This window comes from Pristiophorus japonicus, chromosome 4, assembly GCF_044704955.1.
Source record: "Pristiophorus japonicus isolate sPriJap1 chromosome 4, sPriJap1.hap1, whole genome shotgun sequence".
Classification (NCBI taxonomy): Eukaryota; Metazoa; Chordata; class Chondrichthyes; family Pristiophoridae; genus Pristiophorus; species Pristiophorus japonicus.
The window spans coordinates 242,438,884-242,464,491 of record NC_091980.1 but is presented as its reverse complement, the minus strand read 5'-3'; the positions used below and the strand labels follow the sequence as shown (position 1 = coordinate 242,464,491).

Here is a 25,608-nt window from a genome sequence, read left to right as displayed (position 1 = left end):
AGATGGCGGCGGCGGTGATCGGGACGGCGGTGGCTGGTGGCCGGGAGAGGATGAGGCTCACACTGACACTGCTGCTGCTGCTGGCGTCTGCACAGGGCGAGAGGAGTCTGGTCAAAGTCATCACCGACCACAACTGGCGAGAGATCCTGGAGGGGGAGTGGATGGTAGAGTTGTAAGTAGCGGCGCCGGGGAAGCCAGTCAATGCGCCCCCGCCCGAGCCGGGACGCGTCCACACACGCACAGCCCACCCCATACACGGTCCAGCGCCTCCACAGCCCAGCCCGTCCACGGCCCAGTCTCTCCACAGCCCAGCCCGTCCACGGTCCAGCGCCTCCAATGTCCCGCCTCCAGCCCGTCCACGGCCCAGCCTCCACAGCCCAGCCTCTCAGCCCAGCCCGTGGCCTCCACGGCCCAGCCCGTCCACGGTCCAGCGAGGCGCCTCCACTGCCCCAGCCCGACCACTGCCCAGTCTATCCACGACCCAGCTTCTCGCTGTAGGCAACGCGTGGCCTTTACTACATGTGCGAATAACTTGGTCCTGAGTGGAAGTCAGTGAGACTAAAAATTCAGTGGGATGAAACAGTAACAGAACATGCCAGGGTCAGAGCCAGGGATATGGCCAGTGGACATCACTCAGAGCATCAGTCACGCTCAATAATCATAATCACTCCAGCCTTTAAACTTTTTGAAAATTCTCTTGCTTGTGTGCAATGTATTTACAAATATTCTGCCGCCCAAAAGCATTTCTGAAGTAAAAGTAATAAAAAAAAACAACAGGGAATGTATTTCTGATGTTAGCTATGCGCATGCGTTAATCAGTGTCTGCTTTGATCTTCAGCTATGCCCCCTGGTGTCCTGCCTGCCAACAGCTTCAGTCTGAATGGAATGAGTTTGCAGAGTGGAGCGATGACCTGGGTGTCAATGTTGCCAAAGTGGATGTAACCGAGCAGCCAGGTATTTTTCATCACTAATGGTATCTTTGTGCTAGAGTATTTTGCTGTGGGAAATAAAGCATGTTTCTAATCTTGCGTATAGAATCGACCTGTTAATAAATTGGAAGGATTGCTTATTGTTTCTACTCTTGAGAAGAACAACACAGTTCTTCATGCAGTGCTGCTTGGGGCAATATTTTATCCGGCCAGTGCTAAGTAATTGTTTCCGAGGGTTGTAATTGGCATCACGGAGACATGGCTCTGGGGTGACCAAGGTTGGGAACGCAGCATCCAGGGGTATTCAACATTTAGGAAGAATAGACAAAGGAAAAGGAGGCGGGGTGACATTGCTGGTTAAAGAGGAAATTAATGCAATAGTAAGAAAGGACATTAGCTTGGATGATGTGGAATCGGTATGGATGGAGCTGCGGAATACCAAGGGGCAGAAAACGCTAGTGGGAGTTGTGTACAGACCACCGAACAGTAGTAGTAAGGTTGGGGACAGCATCAAACAAGAAATAAGGGATGCATGCAATAAAGGTACAGCAGTTATCATGGGTGACTTTAATCTACATATTGATTGGGTGAACCAAACTGGTAGCAATGTGGTGGAGGAGGATTTCCTGGAGTGTATTAGGGATGGTTTTCCAGACCAATATGTCGAGGAACCAACCAGGGAGCTAGCCATCCTAGATGGGGTGATGTGTAATGACAAAGGACTAATTAGCAATCTTGTGCGAGACCCCTTGAGGAAGAGTGACCATAACATGGTAGAATTCTTTATCAGGATGGAGAGTGACACAGTTAATTCAGAGACTAGGGTCCTGAACTTAAGGAAAGGTAATTTCGATGGTTTGAGGCGTGAATTGGCTAGAGTAGACTGGCAAATAATACTTAAAGGGTTGACGGTGGTTAGGCAATGGCAAACATTTAAAGATCACATGAATGAACTTCAGCAATTGTACATCCCTGTCTGGAGTAAAAATAAAACTGGGAAGGTGGTTCAACTTTGGCTAACAAGGGAAATTAAGGATAGTGTTAAATCCAAGGAAGAGGCATATAAATTGACCAGAAAAAGCAGCAAACCTGAGGACTGGGAGAAATTTAGAATTCAGCAGAGCAGGACAAAGGATTTAATTAGGAGGGGGAAAATAGAGTACGAGAAGAAGCTTGCCGGGAACATAAAAACTGACTGCAAAAGCTTCTATAGATATGTGAAGAGAAAAAGATTAGTAAAGACAAACGTAGGTCCCTTGCAGTCGGATTCAGGTGAAATTATAATGGGGAGCATAGAAATGGCAGACCAATTGAACAAATACTTTGGTTCTGCCTTCACGAAGGCAGACACAAATAACCTTCCGGAAGTACGAGAGGACCGAGGGTCTAGTGAGAAGGAGGAACTGAAAGGATATCCTTATTAGACGGGAAATTGTGTTAGGGAAATTGATGGGATTGAAGGCCGATAAATCCCCGGGGCCTGATAGTCTGTATCCCAGAGTACTTAAGGAAGTGGCCCTAGAAATAGTGGATGCATTGGTGATCATTTTCCAACAGTCTATCGACTCGAGATCAGTTCCAATGGACTGGAGGGTAGCTAATGTAACACCACTTTTTAAAATGGGAGGGAGAGAGAAAGCGGGTAATTATAGACCGGTTAGCCTGACATCAGTGGTGGGGAAAATGTTGGAATCAATTATTGAGGATGAAATAGCAATGCATTTGGAAAGCAGTGACAGGATTGGTCCAAGTCAGCATGGATTTATGAAAGGGAAATCATGCTTGACAAATCTTCTAGAATTTTTTGAGGATGTAACTAGTGGAGTAAGCAAGGGAAAACCAGTGGATGTGGTGTATTTGGACTTTCAAAAAGCTTTTGACAAGGTCCCACACGAGAGATTGTTGTGCAAAATTAAAGCACATGGTAATGTATTGACGTGAATCGAGAACTGGTTTGCAGACAGGTAGCAGAGAGTCAGGATAAACGGGTCCTTTTCAGAATGGCAGGCAGTGACTAGTGGAGTGCCGCAGGGCTCAGTGCTGGAACCCCAGCTCTTTACAATATACATCAATAATTTGGATGAAGGAATTGAGAGTAATATCTCCAAGTTTGCAGATGACACGAAACTGGGTGGCGGTGTGAGCTGTGAGGGGGACGCTAAGAGGCTGCAGGGTGACTTAGACAGGTCAGGTGAATGGGCAAATGCATGGCAGATGCAGTATAATGTGGATAAATGTGAGGTTATCCACTTTGGGGGCAAAAACGCGAAGACAGAATATTATCTGAATGGCGGCAGATTAGGAAAAGTGGAGGTGCAACGAGACCTGGGTGTCATGGTTCATAAGTCATTCAAAGTTGCCATACAGGTACAGCAGGCGGTAAAGAAGGCAAATGATATGTTGGCCTTCATAGCTAGGGGATTTGAGTATAGGAGCAGGGAGGTCTTACTGTAGTTGTACAGGGCCTTGGTGAGGCCTCACCTGGAATATTGTGTTCAATTTTGGTCTCCTAATCTGAGGAAGGACGTTCTTGCTATTGAGGGAGTGCAGCGAAGTTTCACCAGACTGATTCCTGGGATGGCTGGACTGACATATGAGGAGAGACTGGATCAACTGGGCCTTTATACATTGGAGTTTAGAAGGATGAGAGGGGATCTCATAGAAACATACAAGATTCTGACAGGACGGAACAGGTTAGATGCGGGTAGATTGTTCCCGATGTTGGGGAAGTCCAGAACCAGGGGACATAGTCTTAGGATAAGGGGTAGGCCATTTAGGACTGAGATGAGGAGAAACTTCTTTACTCAGAGTTGTTAACCTGTGGAATTCCCTACCACAGAGAGTTGTTGATGCCAGTTCATTGGATCTATTCAAAAGGGAGTTAGATATGGCCCTCACGACTAAGGGGATCAAGGGATATGGAGAGAAAGCAGGAAAGGGGTACTGGGGAATGATCAGCCATGATCTTATCGAATGGTAGTGCAGGTTCGAAGGGCCGAATGGCCTACTCCTGCACCTATTTTTTATGTCTCTGTTTGCAAGAGCTTCATGTCCCATTGTACCAGCCGCAAGGAACAATATTACTGCTGTTGATCCACTGGAGTCACATATAGGCCAGAATGGGTAAGGACAACAGGTTTTCTTCCCTAAAGGACATTAATGAACTAGTTGGGTTTTCACAACAATCTGACAGCTTCATGGTCATTTTTACATAGAAACATGGAAAATAGATGCAGGAGTAGGCCATTCGGCCCTTCGAGCCTGCATCACAATTCAATACGATCATGGGTGATCATTCCCTCAGTACCCTTTTCCTGCTTTCTCTCCATACCTGTGATCCCCTTAGCCATAAGGGCCATATCTAACTCCCTCTTGAATATATCCAATGAACTGGCATTAGCAACTCTCTGTGGCAGTGAATTCCACAGGTTAACAACTCTGAGTGAAGAAGTTTCTCCTCATCTCAGTCCTAAATGGCCTAACCCTTATCCTACGACTGTGTCCCCTGGTTCTGGACTTCCCCAACATCGGAAACATCCTTCCTGCATCTAACTTGTCCAGTCCCGTCAGAATCTTATATGTTTCTATGAGATCCCCTCTCATCCTTCTAAACTCCAGTGTATAAAGGCCCAGTTGATCCAGTCTCTCCTCATATGTCAGTCCTGCCATCCCGGGAATCAGTCTGGTGAACCTTCGCTGCACTCCCTCAATAGCAAGAACGTCCTTCCTCAGATTGGGAGAGCAAAATTGAACACAATATTCCAGGTGAGGCCTCACCAAGGCCCTGTATAACTGCAGTAAGACTGCCCTGCTCCTATACTCAAATCCCCTCGCTATGAAGACGAACATACCATTTGCCGCCTTCACCACCTGCTGTACCTATATGCCAACTTTGAATGACTTATGAACCATGACACCCAGGTCTCGTTGCACCTCCCCTTTTCCTAATCTGCCGCCATTCAGATAATAATCTGCCTTCGTGTTTTTGTCCCCAAAGTGGATACCTCACATTTATCCACATTATACTGCATCTGCTATGCATTTGCCCACTCACCTAACCTGTTCAAGTCACCCTGCAGCCTCTTGGCATCCTCCTCACAGCTCACACTGCCACCCAGTTTAGTATCATCTGCAGACTTGGAGATATTACACTCAATTCCTTCATCTAAATCATTAATGTATATTGTAAAGAGCTGGGGTCCCAGCACTGAGCCCTGCGGCACTCCACTAGTCACTGTCTGCCATTCTGAAAAAGAGCCATTTATCCCGACTCTCTGCTTCCTGTCTGCCAACCAGTTCTCTATCCACGTCAGTACATTACCCCCAATACCATGTGCTTTGATTTTGCACACCAATCTCTTGTGTGGGACCTTGTCAAAAGCCTTTTGAAAGTCCAAATACACCACATCCACTGGTTCTCCCTTGTCCACTCTTATGAGTTACATCTTCAAAAAATTCCAGAAGATTTGTCAAGCATGATTTCCCTTTCATAAATCCATGCTGACTTGGACCAATCCTGTCACTGCTTTCCAAATGCATTGCTATTTCATCCTTAATAATTGATTCCAACATTTTCCCCACCACTGATGTCAGGCTAACCGGTCTATAATTACCCGCTTTCTCTCTCCCTCCCTTCTTAAAAAGTGGTGTTACATTAGCTACCCTCCAGTCCATAGGAACTGATCCCGAGTCGATAGACTGTTGGAAAATGATCACCAATGCATCCACTATTTCTAGGGCCACTTCCTTAAGTACTCTGGGATGCAGACTATCAGGCCCTGGGGATTTATCGGCCTTCAATCCCATCAATTTCCCTAACACAATTTCCCGTCTAATAAGGATATCCTTCAATTCCTCCTCCTCACTAGACCCTCGGTCCCCTCGTACTTCCGGAAGGTTATTTGTGTCTTCCTTTGTGAAGACAGAACCAAAGTATTTGCTCAATTGGTCTGCCATTTCTTTGTTCCTCATTATAAATTCACCTGAATCCGACTGCAAGGGACCTATATTTGTCTTCACTAATCTTTTTCTCTCTCTTCACTAATCTTTACTGATACCAGCTTTTTATTTCCATTCTCAAACTGCCATGGTGGGGTTTGAACTTGTGCCCAGGTCTCGGGATTACTAGTCCAGTAACATCACCAGACATTCTATACCCAATGAAACAGACTAAAAAGAGTGAGATCATTCGATAGGGTTCACATTCCTGATCACCATCCAGTTACTCTTGTTGGAAAGTATATATGTATACTTGCAACACAACTTGATTAAATAAGGATAAATATTCAGAATGTGTGTTGGTATTAATCATTCTTAAATTGTACTGTTGTTCCACAAAAACAGGGAATACATGGTTATGCTGATAGGGTTAGATGAGGAAAGACGGGAGGAGGCTCAAGTGGAGCATAAACACCAGCATAGACGAGTTGGACCGAATGGCCTGTTTCTGTGCTGTATATCCTATTTAATCCTATGTATGTACCACGTAGATTGGCACTTCAGATGGTTACAAGTACACTCATCTTTTCTGCTTTCGCTTTTCCCATATTTTATTGACGTAGTTGTAATAATCTGTGGAATATTGTATATTGACAATAAAGAAAAAAAAAATGTATTTTTTTGTACTGGGGCAGGTGACTTTTCGTTTCACAAGCATTGTTTTTGTCAGGAATCTGGTAGTATTCTTACTTTTAAGTCGTATACCCGTATGCAGTGTTTGAAATACAATATATTTTCTTCGCCTTAGAATGACCAGTTTTGTTGCTAGTCTGCAGAATTCACCACACAACCATAAATACAGATTTTGAGACTCTTGCTGTTCCTTCATTAGTATAAGTCTTGTGTGGAACAAAACTTTCAACACTGTCAGTGACCCCATCTGCTGAAAAATTAGGGAAATACAATAAGCTTTGCTTTCTTGAGAAAAGTGAATGTTTGTTCAAAGTAGGAGTCACTATTGCTGTTGGCCTTTAGTAATATTTCCACGAGCAGTTGTGCTTCATGTCGAAACTTGATATAAAAATCAGTTAATTATTGCTGCTGTGATAAGCATTTATCATTTTTTTTTAAAAACAGGTTTGAGTGGCCGTTTCATTATTACGGCCCTTCCCACGATATACCAGTGAGTATATAACCCTTAGTTACAAATGGATCAGAAGGAAAATGCAATGTACATTTGCTTATTTGCTTGTCTATTTTTAAACAAACATTTTTTCAATGCACTAATTAAGTTACTAGTCTTCTGAAATCCTGAATCTGCAACTACACAAAATACTTCTTCCCCTTACTGATCCTGCAGAACACATTTTGAGGCTTTCACCAAATGTTTCTCTCATTCTTTGCATTTAAAACTACTCCCATAATTGAGTCCGCACACTTTATGAATCAGAATGTGACTTTATATGTGCAGTATCTGGTAGTGTAACATTACCCAAGGGTCAAACAGAAACCCTTATATCTGCAATGCTTTCCCAGTCTAAGGAATATAAACTATGAATCAACTTTATTGAAAGTAAAAATGAGATGGTAACAGATAATCAATATGGAACATTTGATTTGATTAGAGAATGTTGAACTTGCACCTCTTCTGAGGTCCAACAGTAGTAAACAATATGACATTTTGCTAACAATGTAATACTGAACTTGGGCCAGCATCTGTAACATAAATTTCACAAACAAGGTTTCTAACTACTGTAAAGTTTTTAGTTATCCTCCTTTATCTCTCAGTGGATTCTGTACAATTTGGCAAAAAAGGCAAATATATCTGCTGAATGGGAAAGGTGCTGTAAACCAAGCCCTACACCCAGAGACACCCTGTGGAATCTTTCTCAATCAACATGATTGGACTACCTCATCCAGGAAACCTTTCAGGAATGTTGATCAACATTTGAAAGATGCACTGGTACTTGGGCTTTTGAGCAGCTGACTGATAGCCTGGGCACGAAGAATAGTGATGAGCACCTGAAGCAATCAGTTCAGTGACAACCTGCTGTAGGCCTGAAGTGATTAAACAATCAGAGCAGTTGAGACTATTGCTCTAACAAAAGAACAGAACGAGTTCATGACTTCTTTCCAACCACAGGAGAGGATTGTGGATTCATTCCCAACTAGATAATACTAGTCTGCAGTAAGAAAAATGAAAATGACTGCATCTCTTAAATAGATGGTAAAAATATTTAAGTTATCTTGTAATTATTTATCATGGCAAAACTATTCATCACAGTACCTTCTGAAATGTACTTAATTAACAGGTCAATACTGTGATCTGATTCATTACCAGTAATTGTTAAATGTTTTTAATAATTACATTGTCATAAGAAACTCAAGAAACCTGCCCTCAGTGCTATATTACATTAATATTTCAGGAACATCTTTAATATTATTGCAAGTGCAGTATGTCTATTTAAAAACAAAAAGATTTCACTCTCCATGTCATAAGAAATATGAGCAGGAGTAGGCCATATTGCCCCTCGAGACTGCTCTGCCATTTAATACGATCATGGCTGATCCGATCATGGACTCTGGTCCACTTCCCTACCCGCTCCCCATAACCCCCTATTCCCTTATCGGTTAAGAAACTGTCGATCTCTGTCTTAAATTGATTCAGCTTCCACAGCTCTGAGGCAGTGAATTCCACAGATTTACAACATGTTGAGAGAAGAAATTTCTCCTCATCTCAGTATTAAATGGGCAGTTCCTTATTCTAAGATTATGTCCTCTAGTTCTAATCTCCCCGATCAGTGGAAACATCCTCTCTGCCAAGCCCTCTCATAATCTTATACGTTTGGATAAGATCACCTCTCATTCTTCTGAATTCCAATGAGTAGAGGCCCAACCTACTCAACCTTTCCTCATAAGTCAACCCCCTCATCTCCAGAATCAACCTAGTGAACCTTCTCTGAACTGCCTCCAAAGCAAGTATATCCTCTCGTAAATATGGAAAGCAAAACTGCACGCAGTATTCCAGGTGTGGCCTCACCAATACCTTGTATAGCTTGTAGCAAGACTTCCCTGCTTTTATATTCAATCCCCTTTGCAATAAAGGCCAAGATTCCATTAGTCTTCCTGATCACTTGCTGTACTTGCATACTAACCTTTTGTGTTTCATGCACAATTACCCCCAGGTCCCGCTGTGCTGCAGCACTTTGCAATTTTTCTCCATTTAAATAATAACTTGCTCTTTGATTTTTTTTTTCTGCCAAAGTGCATGACCTCACACTTTCTAACATTATACTCCATCTGCCAAATTTTTGCCCACTCACTTAGTCTGTCTGTATCCTTGGGATTACATTATTGTAAATCTGTATTTTGACAGGTAGATTTAAGTAAACTGTAATCTCTTATTTTACAATGGCATTTTCCCATATTGAAGATAACGAGTACAATTTCAAGATAATGAAGTAAATATTTGAGAGATTTAGATTACCGCTATTTTAAGTGGCATTTATAATTTGGATCACTTTAAAAGTTGTATTAGTTTTATACAAGCGTAAAATAATGAAAAAGTCTATTTACTTAAGTGCTCTTAAGTTGCTTTTTTCTTTTTCAGTTGTAAGGATGGAGAGTTTAGAAAGTATCAAGGCTCTAGAATGAAGAATGACTTTATTGACTTCATTGATGGAAAGAAATGGGAAGACATAGAACCAATGTATTCTTGGTTAAGACCATCCTCCTTTTTGTAAGTTTAAATAATCCAGATTCCAGTCATTAATTAGTATTCTCTAGCAGTGCTTAAATTATATTTCTCCTCAGTTGTGTTATTTAAATCATAATTTCTTAAAATTGTAAATTAGTTTACAAAATAGTAATTTGAGAATTTGACCTCCAGTTTAAGTTATTGAGGTGTTTTATTATTTCCCACGGTTGTCAATTATCATCTGGCCATGATGAGGATCATAGACTCCATTGTGATAGTTTTGTGACTAATCGTATCCATAAAATGTATTTGGTAGGTTTTGGATGTAAATACTTAGCATAACTTTAATTATAATTTGCAGGTGGATTTAACATTAAAGTTGACTATTTCAGAAGTACCTTAGAGTTAGTTTAAAATTATGACGTCCCATGAGTAAAGAGCAGAAAAATTATAAGGATTAACTGTTCTGAATGTCAACGTGCTTCTCATTTTTTTGGTTACTTCTAACCGAGCTAATTAACTTGCCTAGATCGGTGTGGATTTTAGCTGTCAAACTGATGTGCGAACAAGTCTGTTGTAATGCTGAAAGTGAAGTGCTTTGTTAGGTTGTGGAATAATGTCTTGAAAGTTAAAAGTGGGATTAAAGTGAGGTTTATTTATGCTTTTTTTCCTTTTGTTAGAGGTAGACTCTTCCAAACAATTGGTTAACTATTAGCATATGTCATTGTAGAAGAATCCAGAGGGAACACTGGAAGGGATGGGAGATGGTGCTGACAATTGTGGGTGAATGCCAAGCACAAGAACAGTGTAAAATATTTATAGGTACCCTGGAACAATATAGAGAAACAATTTTCAGTTCAACACACTAAAGAATCTTTTTTTTTATTACAATAGAGGACACAGAAGTTAGAATACAATCCCAAGTTGTGGGTAAGCTTCCACAGGCCACAATATGGGATAAAGTTAGCACTCATCCAGAAAGAAGTGGGCTTTAACTGTACCTTGGATATCAAAGTTTGTTAATCTAAGATGGTCTTCCTTTAAAGTTCTTTTTTGGTGCTGTCTGTCCATCTGATTAGGTAAGAACATTCGTTGTTTAATAAAACTGTATGAGAGATTTTCTTTTGCCATAAACTTCCTTTTGAAAGTTGGCATTGATATTTGGAGTCTTCAAATATTTTCTGCTAGAATTTAGGAGCCCATAAAAACCACTGAAGTGTTTTGCAGTTTTTATCATAATCATTTGTTAATCGATAGCATTCCACGGATGTACAATGCAAGTTAATGTTGCTTAAAATAGGAGTTCTGTTAATATAAGAATGTAGAAACGCCCAAAAAGCATTTAATCTGGCCACGCAACATATCATCATCATAGACAGTCCCTCGAAATCGAGGAAGACTTGCTTCCACTCTAAAAGTGAGTTCTCGGGTGACTATAGAGTCCAATACGGGAATTACAGTCTCTGTCACAGGTGGGACAGGCAGTCGTTGAAGGGAAGGGTAGGCGGGGAGTCTGGTTTGCCGCATGCTCCTTCCGCTACCTGCGCTTGGTTTCTGCATGCTCTCGGCGACAAGACTCGAGGTGCTCAGCGCCCTCCTGGATACTCTTCCTCCACTTAGGGCGGTCTTTGGCCAGGGATTCCCAGGAGTTGGTGGGGATGTTGCACTTTATCAAGGAGGCTTTAAGGGCTAATTTAGTTAACTCAACATATTTCAGGATGTGATTTGACCTGTAGTGGGCCAGTCTTCCTTCTGTCAGCCTATGATCCAAAAGCCATTCCTATTACTGAGACTTGGAGTAATTCTTTGGAAGATCCCCTCAAATTTTTATTTGCTTTCTAAATTTGTAAAAGTTAGATGTCTAAGTATAAAGAGGTTCCTTTCTAAAATGTTTTAATCGAAATTGGATATGACTCATAACCTTGTTGTAATTCCATTGCAGGATGACTAGCATGTCAGCATTATTTCAGCTGTCCATGTGGATTCGTGTAAGTTATTTTTGTTTCAATTCTAGCATTGTGATGGTGTAATACTGTACTGAATCATAGCTGTTAGAATTTGGCATATTGATTCTTTGAAGGGCAGTGAGTAAAATGGAGGCAATTTTACGAATGTATAATCGGTGGGTAAAGTCCTGCTGGCAGCGTGGTCTTGTAAAATTTCTATCTTAACTCTAGGTCATGCTAATCAGTTGAATTTATAGTTTTAATTGCCATCAGATGACAAAGCAAATGAAGTATTAGATGGCTAGGAATTATTGTTCATAACTTTGTGTAAAGAATGGTTAACATTTTAATTACCTGATTAAGACGACGAAACAACTTGGATATTAAATGGACCTGTTCTAATAACCAAGTAATGATAGTTAGATAACTGGATATAAATAAAATACTGCAGATGCTGTAGATAACTAAAACTACCTTGTGGTCCCCTGTCCCCTACTTTGTACTACTTCAACCATGTGAGGGGCTAACGCACTACGAGAGTTCACATCATATGTAACATCCATCATTGTCTCTAGAGCTACTGAACTGATAAAAATTTTGGACTGTTTCTTGTTTATGAAACAGTTTATATATAGTGCAAGTCTAGTATTGTATTTGTGTTTTACTGCATCTGTATTATCTTACCTGTAAATAAATCGTGGTTTGTATTCCAGTACCTTGAGATAAAGGGCAACATTCCATTAGCCTTGTTGATTACTTTTTGTACCTGTGCACTAGCTTTTAGTGATTTGTGTACATAGGCACCCAAATCTCTTTCTTGCTCCACAGTTCCTAGTCTGTCGCCATTTAGAAAATATTCTGATTGTCATTTATGGATCTGAAGTGGTGACTTCACACTTCCACACATTGAACTCAATCTGCCACAGTTTAGCCTACTCAATCTGTCCATGTTACTTTGCAACTTCCTGTTCCCATCTATGCTACTTTCTGTACCTCCTAACTTGGTATCATCTGCAAACTTGCATATACAATTCTTTTTTTTCATCCAAGTCATCAGTGTACAGGTTGAGCGTCTGAAATCTGCAGTTCCGGAATCCGGACACCCGGCCGATCCGTGGCAGGGTCGTCCAGAATCTGAAAAATGTTCTGAAATCCGGACCCTCGCTCAACCGCCGCTGGACTCGCCTCCCCCTTACCTCGGCCCAGGCATTTTCGGATTTGGGACGTCGACAAGACATTCCGAAATCTGGAAATAACCAAAATCCAAAATTGTCTCTGACCTGAGGTTTCCAGATTTCGGATGCTCTACCTGTATATACAGAGTATATTCCCTTTATTGCTCCTCTCCATTCTAACTCACAACCAATTACCAGCCCATGTCAAATTTGTGTTAAGATTTCAGTTGAAGGAGAGGGAAGAGTATGTGTATTTGGAGGAATATTTTGGTGAATTCTAGATGGTATTTAGAAGAGATTATAAACTGTTTCTTGGCCTCTGCCAATGTTGTTCTAGGCTGGCTGTGAGAAGGTACCCAAAAATATAATTGGGATGATTGTATTTTCTGTGTGAAAATGCTTGGCCCCTTTCGATGAGGCGCTGCTCTTCAGCAGCACAGATGAGATCAAAAACTCAGTGGCGTTGGGAATCAAGCCCATGTTTCCTACTGTTCTGCTGTGCCACATTGGTGCCCTTGTGTTGTGCTATGATGTTGGGTGCTATGTTTTCCTTTTCATATTCTTGCAGCTTATTCCTGGCAAAACAATATATGTAAGTCTGTCTATTGCCAATGACTGATTTAATTGTTATCTGGCAGGTTATGGATGTAATTTTTAATTGCATTGAAATGTTTGTTTATTTTTTAGCATTGTCATAATTACTTCACTGAAGATATCGGCATACCAGTTTGGGGATCATATAGCATTTTTGCTTTGGCAACACTTTTTTCCGGTCTTGTACTTGGACTGGTAAGATTTATAAATCTGGCTTTTATAGATTATTCTTTTTATGTTATAGTTCAGACATTTCTTACAAAACGTTTTCAAATTGTTGATGTAAATTATGCCAATGAATGAAATTGTGCAAGGAACTAAATTGCAATGAAAGAGTTAAGGATTACACACACTCTATGGTTTCTGCCTTATTCCTGCTGTTTCACTGGTGTTGCCCTCAATACCTGATAAATGATCAGTTATTTGCAACTTATGAACAGTGAAATCAAATCACAAATGTACATCAGAAATAAGTATCTCGTCATTAAGAAATGCTATTATAGTGAACTGAATTAAACTGTTACATTTTGATTTTTAGTTATGATAGAAATTGAGGGTAAATTACCTTTTCAGTGATTATTTTCATTATGTCCCATGAACTGCTGCTCACCTCTGAGGTAACTGTCCATCCTAAAATCTACTTACTGGCCAAAGTTATAAGTAAGTAAAGCCCAAAATTAATTTATCTACTTGTAACATAGTTAATCAAAATCAATATTTTTGTGACTCATTCACATCTCAATAGTTTGAGATGTGAGTTAATAACATCAAGTTGTGATCTATTGGTACTACTCATCACCATGGTATCTCAGCCACTTGAAGAATGCCATAGTGTGTATCAAAGAAATACACTGAGCTGCTGAGATGAGCATTGCTCGTAAGCCCACAGATTTTTTTTTCAAACTATTATCAATGGATGAAGATTTGTAGAGCTAGAAATGTAAAACTAACTCTTGACAAATAATAGTTTTGAGCAGGACTGCATAATTGAGACTAATTGCTAAGTAGTCCCATTCGTTGTGGTTGGTAATTTCATATCTGTAGAAATGTGATTACTGTCGACGCCTGAGGGATATAATGAAGTGGCACTTAGTCTTTGAATAATTTGAAGTCTGTGACTTGGGTATCTGCAGTCTTGTAAGATTTATGCTAAGCATTTTTTCTTTTGGCCAACTTGCAGATTCCTTTGAACTGCCAAATGTGCTTTAAAAAAATAGAATCTACATATGGAGGCGGTACATCAGAAAATAGATTGAAATAATTTTCAATCAATTTTCAATCCCATTTATTTCACATAGTTGTCTCTGATCCAGTTATGTAAACTAGACTTAGCCATGCTTCTGACTGTTGGGTGCTTTGTGCATCACTTAATTTGGGTTTGCCAATTTCGGTATAGCTGTAAATGACTGAAATCTTAAACCACGGACAGGCTAGCAATGTGCTGTGTGTCTTTCCCTGACAATGCGGCAGGTCCCAGCTAGATTGTCGGTGACAAATATGACTTTGCACTTGTGCATGTGCAATTATATGTTGCCATTCCCAACTTGCTGTCGGAATAGAGCATATTTGGCAGCAAACCAGGTTATATAACAGAAGCACAAACTGTCTAGATGGAAACATTTCAGCAATGGGTATGAGGTGTGAATATTAGTTAATGCAGTTAAATTATGCCATAACATGGTGGAATCACTTGCAGTTGATGAAATGGTTAAACAAATTCACACCTTAAAAAGTGGTTAACTTTAGGCATAGTTTTATCAAAGTACAAAATTAGACGATGATATCGTATTAAATTGAGTTTATTTAAAAGAAACATCTGTATCTGTTTTAGATTCTGGTCTTTGTGGCAGACTGTGTCTTGCCATCCCGACGATATAGACATCAACCACATTGTTCTCAAAGTGAGTCCATCTTTTTTCTTTTTAAAATACTTGCAGTAGTGTTTGTAATATTTGAAATAGCTGACTGTACAATACACTTCCCAAGTTCATAATGTTTGTGTAAATTCGCCTAAGAAAAGAGGAAACTGCTTTTCGAAAACTGCTTACATTTCAGATCTAAATTGTCTATGGCTCCAATGTGTAATATCGTTCAAGGTTCTCAGGTTAACAAATAGATTTAGGCAGCTGAGACTGCTGTATTTTGCCTACCACTCGCGATCCAAGTCCACTATGGCCCTTCCGCTTCTGTTATCTCCCCTTCCTGTCATTCAGTTGTGCCACCCTCCATTTTTTCCCCCCTTGGGTACTTTGCTCACCAATCCCTACCCTAATCCATTCCTGCTCTTCTGCTTTTCAGGTCTTATGCTGTCCCTCAGCATCCTCTGAAGAGCCCATTGAGACATCTATTGCTGTCTCCTTAGAAGGAGCAGTGGCAACTGCACCATTGCTGATATTCCCACCAGTTTTGGGAACATTTCTTTTGGCTTATCACCATCGAGATGATAGTCATTCTAAGTTAATGTCCTTATCTAATATATGCCTAGTTAGTCAATACTGAACTCCCCTGCCTCAGAAATGCCTAGCCCTAGAACAAAATCTCTTCTCCCAAGGGTGAAGTAGGCCCAATCTAAAGAAGTGAAGGGGGCACTTCCTGCCACCAGTTTCTGGAAGTTACATCTGTTGGGTACCCAGACAAGGGAGCATCCCAAGAAACAGGCCATGGGGCTTGTGTTGTGACATTCCTCAAATTGAATGATCTGAGGAGGCCTGGCAACAAGATGAAGACGGGCCTGTAGATGAGTGACCTTTTATTTTAACTTGAATGATGATTTTTGCCCCAGATCCCTTTTCCAACAATAGCCAGTAGGCACTACTGAGGCTGACAGACAGGCCAGTTCCTTTTCCTGCCCTGTTTACCATTACAAAGCCCTGCCAGGGGTTGCGCTGCAGCTGCCGAGCCCTGTGGCACGAAATTTGGGACCTCAATCGGCTCGGAAACAGCTTTGTAAAGTTTATATGTTTGTGGACTAATGCCAATTGGTTCTGTTTTTGAGTCTTTTAAACTCATCCTCTGTGGAAAAGGTGATAACTGCTGGTTATCCTGATAGTTGAGGCTATTTGTAGATAGAAAAGTTCAATGCTCTGTGAAAACAGATCATTATACTCCGTATGCTATCACATTTGTTCTTTAAGCTGCAAGTGGCTTTGAAGCCAAAATAGTCTTTCCCAGTGGCAGCCTGTCAGTGCTGTTGAAGTGGGGTGAGAATGTCAGATTCAGGATATCTAAACAATTCACTTTAAACTCTTGCTGTATATTGTACTGAATTCACATAATCCACAATGTTATAGAAGGAGGTAAATATATCCCCACACTTCAAAAGCAAAATACTGTGGATGCTGGAAATCTGAACTAAAAACAGAAAATGTTGGAACTACTCAGCGGGTCAGGCAGCATCTGTGGAGAGAGAAACGGAGCTAATGTTTCAGGTCGATGACTTTTGTCATAAGAACATAAGAATTAGGAACAGGAGTAGGCCATCTAGCCCTTCGAGCCTGCTTCGCCATTCAACAAGATCATGGCTGATCTGGCCGTGGACTCAGCTCCACTTATCCGCCCGCTCCCCGTAACCCTTAATTCCCTTATTGGTTAAAAATCTATCCATCTGTGACTTGAATACATTCAATGAGCTAGCCTCAACTGCTTCCTTGGGCAGAGAATTCCACAGATTCACAACCCTCTGGGAGAAGAAATTCCTTCTCAACTCTGTTTTAAATTGGCTCCCCCATATTTTGAGGCTGTGCCCCCTAGTTCTAGTCTCCCCGACCAGTGGAAACAACCTCTCTGCCTCTATCTTGTCTATCCCTTTCATTATTTTAAATGTTTCTATAAGATCACCCCTCATCCTTCTGAACTCCAATGAGTAAAGACCCAGTCTACTCAATCTATCATCATAAGGTAATCCCCTCATCTCCGGAATCAGCCTAGTGAATCGTCTCTGTACCCCCTCCAAAGCCAGTATATCCTTCCTTAAGTAAGGCGACCAAAACTACACGCAGTACTCCAGGTGCGGCCTCACCAATACCCTATACAGTTGCAGCAGGACCTCCCTGCTTTTGTACTCCATCCCTCTCGCAATGAAGGCCAACGTTCCATTCGCCTTCCTGATTACCTGCTGCACCTGCAAACTAACTTTTTTTTGGGATTCATGCACAAGGAGCACCGGAGGGACTGGAGTGCATCATCACGCCCGGCAACCAAATTTTAATTTGATTTTACGTTTTAAAGTTAATTTGTTTTAATTGCCGGTGCTTTTAGTGTCCCCTTCCCTTTTATAGGGGGCACTGGGGAAAAATTGTGATTTTAGTGCCCAAAAAAAAAACAAAAAAAAAAAAAAAGAAAAAACACAAAAAAAAAACACAAAAAAGGGGGAAAAAAAAAGGGCCTTGTAAATGTCTGGAGTGTCACCCAGGTCGGGTGGCACCGTTTAATGTTTTATGTTTTCACAGATAAACTCAAAAGAGTTTCATGCACAAGGACCCCCAGGTCCCTCTGCACCGCAGCATGTTGTAATTTCTCCCCATTCAAATAGTATTCCCTTTTTTTGTTTTTTTTCCCCAAGGTGGATGACCTCACACTTTCCGACATTGTATTCCATTTGCCAAACCTTAGCCCATTCGCTTAACCTATCCAAATCTCCTTGCAGCCTCTCTGTGTCCTCTACACAACCCGCTTTCCCACTAATCTTAGTGTCATCTGCAAATTTTGTTGCACTACACTCTGTCCCCTCTTCCAGGTCATCTATGTATATTGTAAACAGTTGTGGTCCCAGCACCGATCCCTGTGGCACACCATTAACCACCGATTTCCAACCCGAAAAGGACCCATTTATCCCGACTCTCTGCTTTCTGTTAGCCAGCCAATTCTCTATCCATGCTAATACATTTCCACTGACCCCGCGTACCTTTATCTTCTGCAGTAACCTTTTGTGTGGCACCTTATCGAATGCCTTTTGAAAATCTAAATACACCACATCCATCGGTACACCTCTATCCACCATGCTCGTTATATCCTCAAAGAATTCCAGTAAATTAGTTAAACATGATTTCCCCTTCATGAATCCATGCTGCTTCTGCTTGATTGCACTATTCCTATCTAGATGTTTCTTCCTTAATGATAATTTCAAGCATTTTCCCCACTACAGATGTTAAACTAACCGGCCTATAGTTACCTGCCTTTTGTCTGCCCCCTTTTTTTAAACAGAGGTGTTACATTAACTGCTTTCAGAACTGGCATTTCTGTTTTCTGCTGGTCAGAGGTGCTGAAACTAGTGCTTCAATTTTAATTGGGAGCAGGTGGTGGCTCAAAAGGGGGTGAGCATCAGAGGGCCGGAGGAGCTGGCGGCCAGGTGATCATCAGAGGAGCAGTGGGATGGAGGTGAGCATCGCAGGGCTGGGGAGCGGGTGAGCATTGGATTCAGACTTCGAACACATTAACCTCCACCCACCCGATCCAAACTCACCTGTTTTTTGGCGTTAAAATCTCCCTCTCCCCCCTGCCCTCTTTCACCTGCCTCCAACGTGACCATGAGTGGTGGGCTTCGGAGAATGAATGGGGGAAACCAGCAGTTTAAAAAATGACTGTTCCTAGATGAACAGCTGTTGTTCTAGTATTGGTACAGTTATCATTTCAATTGTTGAAGTATTGAGATGAGCTTTGGGCCAACTGGTCTTTTCTCTTGAAGCTTCCTTATAGCATTTCTTGTATATACCATGCAAGAATGTAGATGCAGAAAAGGATACAAGACTTTTCAGGAACAGGACAGGCTAATTGGCCCTTTTTAATATATTAATCTACATGCGCACAATATCTCACTTATTTGCCATTTTCTTGTAACTTACACAATGGTTACTATTTTGCATGTTTTGATTCTTCGATCAATTTGAAGAAAGTGTGATTGGTGCTTCCTGTAGCTTTGTTTTGGGTAACATGACAATAAATGATCCTAAATACAGTACATTTAAGCAGCAAGGAAATAAATTATTGTAATTTGACTTTTAAGATGCAGTTTTCACAGTTTGTTGCAAGAATGTAATCATTTTTACTGTTAAGAAAAGTCAGATGGTGCTTAACAATCCACTGCATGAAATCTATGGTTGTATTGTAATGTTGTCCCTTAACGGGGAACAAAGAAATGGCGGACCAATTGAACAAGTACTTTGGTTCGATATTCACGAAGGAGGACACGAACAACCTTCCGGTTATAAAAGGGGTCGGGGGGTCTAGTAAGGAGGAGGAACTGAGGGAAATCCTTATTAGCCGGGAAATTGTGTTGGGGAAATTGATGGGATTGAAGGCCGATAAATCCCCAGGGCCTGATGGACTGCATCCCAGAGTACTTAAGGAGGTGGCCTTGGAAATAGTGGATGCGTTGACAGTCATTTTCCAACATTCCATTGACTCTGGATCAGTTCCTATGGAGTGGAGGGTAGCCAATGTAACCCCACTTTTTAAAAAAGGAGGGAGAGAGAAAACAGGGATGTCAGCCTGACATCGGTAGTGGGTAAAATGATGGAATCAATTATTAAGGATGTCATAGCAGTGCATTTGGAAAGAGGTGACATGATAGGTCCAAGTCAGCATGGATTTGTGAAAGGGAAATCATGCTTGACAAATCTTCTGGAATTTTTTGAGGATGTTTCCAGTAGAGTGGATAAGGGAGAACCAGTTGATGTGGTATATTTGGACTTTCAGAAGGCGTTCGACAAGGTCCCACACAAGAGATTGATGTGCAAAGTTAGAGCACATGGGATTGGGGGTAGTGTACTGACATGGATTGAGAACTGGTTGTCAGACAGGAAGCAAAGAGTAGGAGTAAATGGGGACTTTTCAGAATGGCAGGCAGTGACTAGTGGGGTACCGCAAGGTTCTGTGCTGGGGCCCCAGCTGTTTACACTGTACATTAATGATTTAGATGAGGGGATTAAATGTAGTATCTCCAAATTTGCGGATGACACTAAGTTGGGTGGCAGTGTGAGCTGCGAGGAGGATGCTGTGAGGCTGCAGAGCGACTTGGATAGGTTAGGTGAGTGGGCAAATGCATGGCAGATGAAGTATAATGTGGATAAATGTGAGGTTATCCACTTTGGTGGTAAAAACAGAGAGACAGACTATTATCTGAATGGTGACAGATTAGGAAAAGGGGAGGTGCAAAGAGACCTGGGTGTCATGGTACATCAGTCATTGAAGGTTGGCATGCAGGTGCAGCAGGCGGTTAAGAAAGCAAATGGCATGTTGGCCTTCATAGCAAGGGGATTTGAGTACAGGGGCAGGGAGGTGTTGCTACAGTTGTACAGGGCATTGGTGAGGCCACACCTGGAGTATTGTGTACAGTTTTGGTCTCCTAACCTGAGGAAGGACATTCTTGCTATTGAGGGAGTGCAGCGAAGGTTCACCAGACTGATTCCCGGGATGGCGGGACTGACCTATCAAGAAAGACTGGATCAACTGGGCTTGTATTCACTGGAGTTCAGAAGAATGAGAGGGGACCTCATAGAAACATTTAAAATTCTGACGGGGTTAGACAGGTTAGATGCAGGAAGAATGTTCCCAATGTTGGGGAAGTCCAGAACCAGAGGTCACAGTCTAAGGATAAGGGGTAAGCCATTTAGGACCGAGATGCGGAGGAACTTCTTCACCCAGAGAGTGGTGAACCTGTGGAATTCTCTACCACAGAAAGTTGTTGAGGCCAATTCACTAAATATATTCAAAAAGGAGTTAGATGAGGTCCTTACTACTAGGGGGATCAAGGGGTATGGCGAGAAAGCAGGAATGGGGTACTGAAGTTGAATGTTCAGCCATGAACTCATTGAATGGCGGTGCAGGCTAGAAGGGCCGAATGGCCTACTCCTGCACCTATTTTCTATGTTTCTATGTTTCTATGTTAATACCATGAACTTATTTTTAATTCCTTGAAAGCCGAGTGAAAATTTAACCATTTGTATTTTGCAAGAAAAAATTCCCCATACCAAGTTATTGAAGCCAAAGGAGGAGCAGTTTCAGGATGAGGATGATGAGAATGAAGATGATCTGTGCTCGCAAGCAGAAAAGAACAGGAGTAAAACATTGGAGAAGGCTCGGCTGAAGAGTGATGGGGATCATTTACAGGACGCCGTGAGAAAACGTACTGTGGAATACACCAGCAGAGCTGATGACTCCTGATTCTAACAACACTGGAACAGAAAGGTGACTGAAGCTACAGTGCTTCTGTAAGGCATTGAACTGTTTGGTTATGCAATGGATTTATGGGCCAAGGCAACTGTACATTAAAGTGTGAGATCAGCTGTGGTGGATAGCAGTATTGTACTAAGCTTGCCTTTGTTCCTGCAGGCTTTGTTGCAAATTTGAGAAGCTGGTGATATTGAACCTTGCATGCTCCTTTAAGCCTTCCACACTTTCTGATTAGGTAGTCAATATGTTATTGAGTCCTTTGTACTATTTTGGTGGAAGGCTTGAAGTGTAGCAGTTCTAAAATTACTGTGATGGCAGTATCCTTGACCTAAGTTTAAAAAATCAAATCTTCCAAACTACTTGCAAAAAGGTTTTTTCCTTTGAAAACATCAGCTTAAAAGTGACCCACTGACTAAATATACCTGTTCATAAAGCAGCTCATTTTTTGCAGTACTACAGAAAGCAACTGTACGGTATTCTCCAGAACAATGCTACATTCTTTGTCTGCTAATTTTGTTTCCCTTTATTTCCATAGGAAAACTAAAGCTTATTTTCAAAAGTACTTATTGATCACCGCATTTAGAATGTCAGCTTAATAGTAAATAGTTGGATCCAAAATTCTATAACCTTGACAATGGGTCAAAACTTATCGTCTTTCCATCTGCCTTACATTCACTTAATTTTCTTATCCTATTTTCAACATTCCTGTTCATCTGTCCTCACCTGTATCAGAATATCTTTCTCTTGAACCTTTAGACACTGTTATTCAAGTCCTTGCCATAATGTAAACACTTGGTCAGTTTATCAAACCAGACTATTCATTTACGAGCATACAAACCTACAAAAATGATGGGTAAGAAAAGATCAGCTGGTTCATCAAGCTATTTAATTGTATAAGTACAACTTTTCTTTGAAATTGAGTGAAAATAATCATTGCTGGCATAAATTTCTATACATCCTTCCTGCGCTTTCTCCTTTTATAGTAGGTTATGAGGGTCAACATTTTTACATTTGGTTTATTTTTTGTTATATTTATAATATGAATATGGACAGCATCCCTGATGGTTCAATTAGTAAATGGTCTATATTGCACAGCTTTGAGCTACATAGATCAAGAAGGTCCTTTGGTCTTTGGTGAGTGAGCTGATCTGTGTGGGGTACGTGGTGGCAGTGGGCATTATAATTAGCTTCAATATCTAATGGTTAAGGAGGAGAAAAATCAGCCAAGGCTTCCGCTCATGATTACTACTCAATGATTCCTGTATATTAGGAACAATTTGGACTTGACTGGAATGGCCCTCACAGTCAAGTAACTCATTTACACTCAGTGTTCAGGCTCATATTAATAATGGCCACAAGTAAAGTATCAGAAGAATGCTACAGCCAGTAGAAATGTACTGAACATCTCACTGTGGGGCGTGATGGGAGAACCTTTTGATCAGGTAAAAGGTGCTGCCTTTTAATCTACTGTTTAATAAAGGGGATGGGATGTATAAAGACCAAAATTTCAGGTACAAATACTCCTACTCTACTGCACAAAAAGTACCTCAAATATGTTTAGCTTCTCACTCAGGCACTCATCAGTGCTTTAAAAAACCTTACAGTTTGAAAAGGGCATGTGTTTTCATTTACAGACTTGAGGTTTATTTTATATTGCGAAAAACACCAAACTGTTTATTTGTGTACAGAAATATTTTCAATGTGCATAGAATCAGCTCTTGAAATGTCCCAATTTTGCTTAGAATAGCTGCAAAATATTGTGACCTTTTATATTTTTGGTTTAGATTTAAAATCCTTTAACAGCATCATAAAAATCCTGTGTTCTGGTCAGAGCTGCTGCTTTGTATGCCAGGAGCTAAATTCTATTGCTTAAATACGCTCCCAGGTATGTAGACAATAAACATCTGCAGAAGAGTGTGATCCATGCACTGGATTTTTCTATAAGTTTTGTTCGCTATGATATGCCTGTTTTTTTTATAGCCACATCAGTTATATTTAGCTGACAGAGGCATGTATGAGCCTTTTGAACTCATTTTTGGACATACTAGAATAACTGATTCTAATGTCCATTAATTATTTAGAACTTTGAGAGCATATCTGCACACAAGTAGATTGGCTTCTCAGGTAAATCTTTTCTTTTTGAGGCGGAGGGGTAGTAAAAACCCTTTTTAGAAAAAAAAACTGATGAACATTCTGTAAATAGTTTGTTCCAGCAAGATTGTTGTACTTTTGCAGAAGGTGCCTAACACAGTGGATTATGCTGGGCTGACTGTCTTTTCCCTAAGCTATCTGTGTTGAGATTGTAAGGTCTTTTTTGTCACTAATTCATATAAAGCTATTTCTTCCAATGATGTTTTGTTTGTTTCTCCTTGCTCCTTTTAAATTTGATTCTCAAAGATTGTAAAAATAGGAACACTTTTAAAATGATTCTGCATTGAATTACTGTTATCAAGTTGCAGTGCGCCATTGGGTTGGAAAATCTACTGGCTCAAAGTGGATCTGTTGGCAATCTAATTGAAATTATAAAATATTAATGATCTGAAATGGATGTCCAACATCCTAGGCTGAGTGACGAGATGTGAATATAATGACATCCACAATGATCTGGACCAAAGGAATTTATAATAGTGCAGTTCACAAATACTTGGTTTGGAAAGATTAATTTTCTAAAACCAGTGTTCCTTTTTTAAAAAAAAAATACTATTCTATATAATTAAAATCAGTGGGTAGCAACATTTCATTTCAAAATGCATTGAAAGCCCCTGTGTCTGACTTAGAAACATAGAAATTTACAGCGCAGAAGGAGACCATTCCGGCCCATCGTGTCCTCGGCGGCTGACAGAGCCACACGGCCCTTGGTCAGCAGCCCTAAAGGTTACATATAAACCTATGAACAATGAGGATAGGCAAAGAGCACCCAGCCCAACCAATCCGCCTCACCACAACTGCGCCACCCCTTATACTAAAACATTCTACACTCCACCCCAACCGGAGCCATATGATCACCTGGGAGAGGCAAAAACCAGATTTAAAAACCCAGGCCAATTTAGGGAAAAAAAATCTAGGAAAATTCCTCTCCGACCCATCCAGGCGATTGAAACTAGTCCCAAGGGATCACTCTGGCCGTATTCTATTCCCTGCAGTAATTACCATTAAATCTGCTCCGTCCAACAAAAGGTCATCCAGTCGAATCCCAATTACCAGCTCTAGGTCCGTAACCCTGCAGGTTATGGCACTTTAAGTGCCCATCCAACCATCTCTTAAAAGTGGTGAGGGTTTCTGCATCCACCACTCTTCCAGGCAGCGAGTTCCAGATCCTCACAACCCTCTGCGTAAGGAAGCCCCCTCCTCAAATCCCCTCTTAAACCTTCCACTAACCACCTTTAAAACTATGCCCCCTTGTAATAGACCCCTCCACCAATTGAAATAGACCCTTACTATCTACAATGTCCAGGCCCCTCAATATTTTGTGCACCTCAATAAAGTCTCGCAACCTCCTCTGTTCCAATAAGAACAAACCCAGCCTATCCAATCTGTCTTCATAACTAAGATTCTCCATTCCAGGCAGCATCCTAGTAAATCTCCTCTGCACCCTCGAGTGCAATCACGTCCTTCCTATAATACGGCGACCAGAACTGCACGCAATACTCCAGCTGTGGCCTAACCAAAGTATTATACAATTTAAGCATAACCTCCCAGCTCTTATATTCTGTGCCTCGGTTAATAAAGGCAAGCATTCCGTATGCCTTCTTAACCACCTTATCCACCTGACTATGGGAAAACATTATAAGTGTGTCGACAGTTGGATGAAGTGCTTGTTGCAGCTGTGGGTGACACTGTAATGGAAATTTTTAATGTTAAAGTTGTAACATTAGCTGCAAAATCAACTGCCACATCATATATTGAGTTCTATTTTTTTTAAACTGGTTGGCTACAATGATATAGGCTTCGGCCATTGCGTATTGCCAGGAACAACCTAAATTTAACCATCATATATTTTGGTATTGGCTAAGTAAATCATGTAAATTTTAAAGTTTGGAAGTAAAAGTGACTTTGGTCCCTGATAGCTGCTCGGCCCTCCTCCCACCTTTACCCCCCACGTATCCAATATTTCACCTCACGCCCCCGTAGATATGCACTTCATGTTTTGGGCCTACAGC

General features: G+C 41.1%; 1 protein-coding gene across 1 annotated transcript; it reads left to right on the top strand.

The window, feature by feature from the left end:
- On the top strand, positions 1–23,797 carry tmx1 (thioredoxin-related transmembrane protein 1). The gene is made up of 8 exons (XM_070879223.1): positions 1–172; positions 839–954; positions 7,005–7,050; positions 9,478–9,606; positions 11,507–11,552; positions 13,373–13,474; positions 15,111–15,180; positions 21,231–23,797. Exons 1-8 carry the CDS (start codon positions 3–5, stop codon positions 21,437–21,439), a joined length of 888 nt encoding a protein of 295 aa, XP_070735324.1. The 5' UTR covers positions 1–2; the 3' UTR covers positions 21,440–23,797.
- Positions 23,798–25,608: the final 1,811 nt, after the last annotated feature.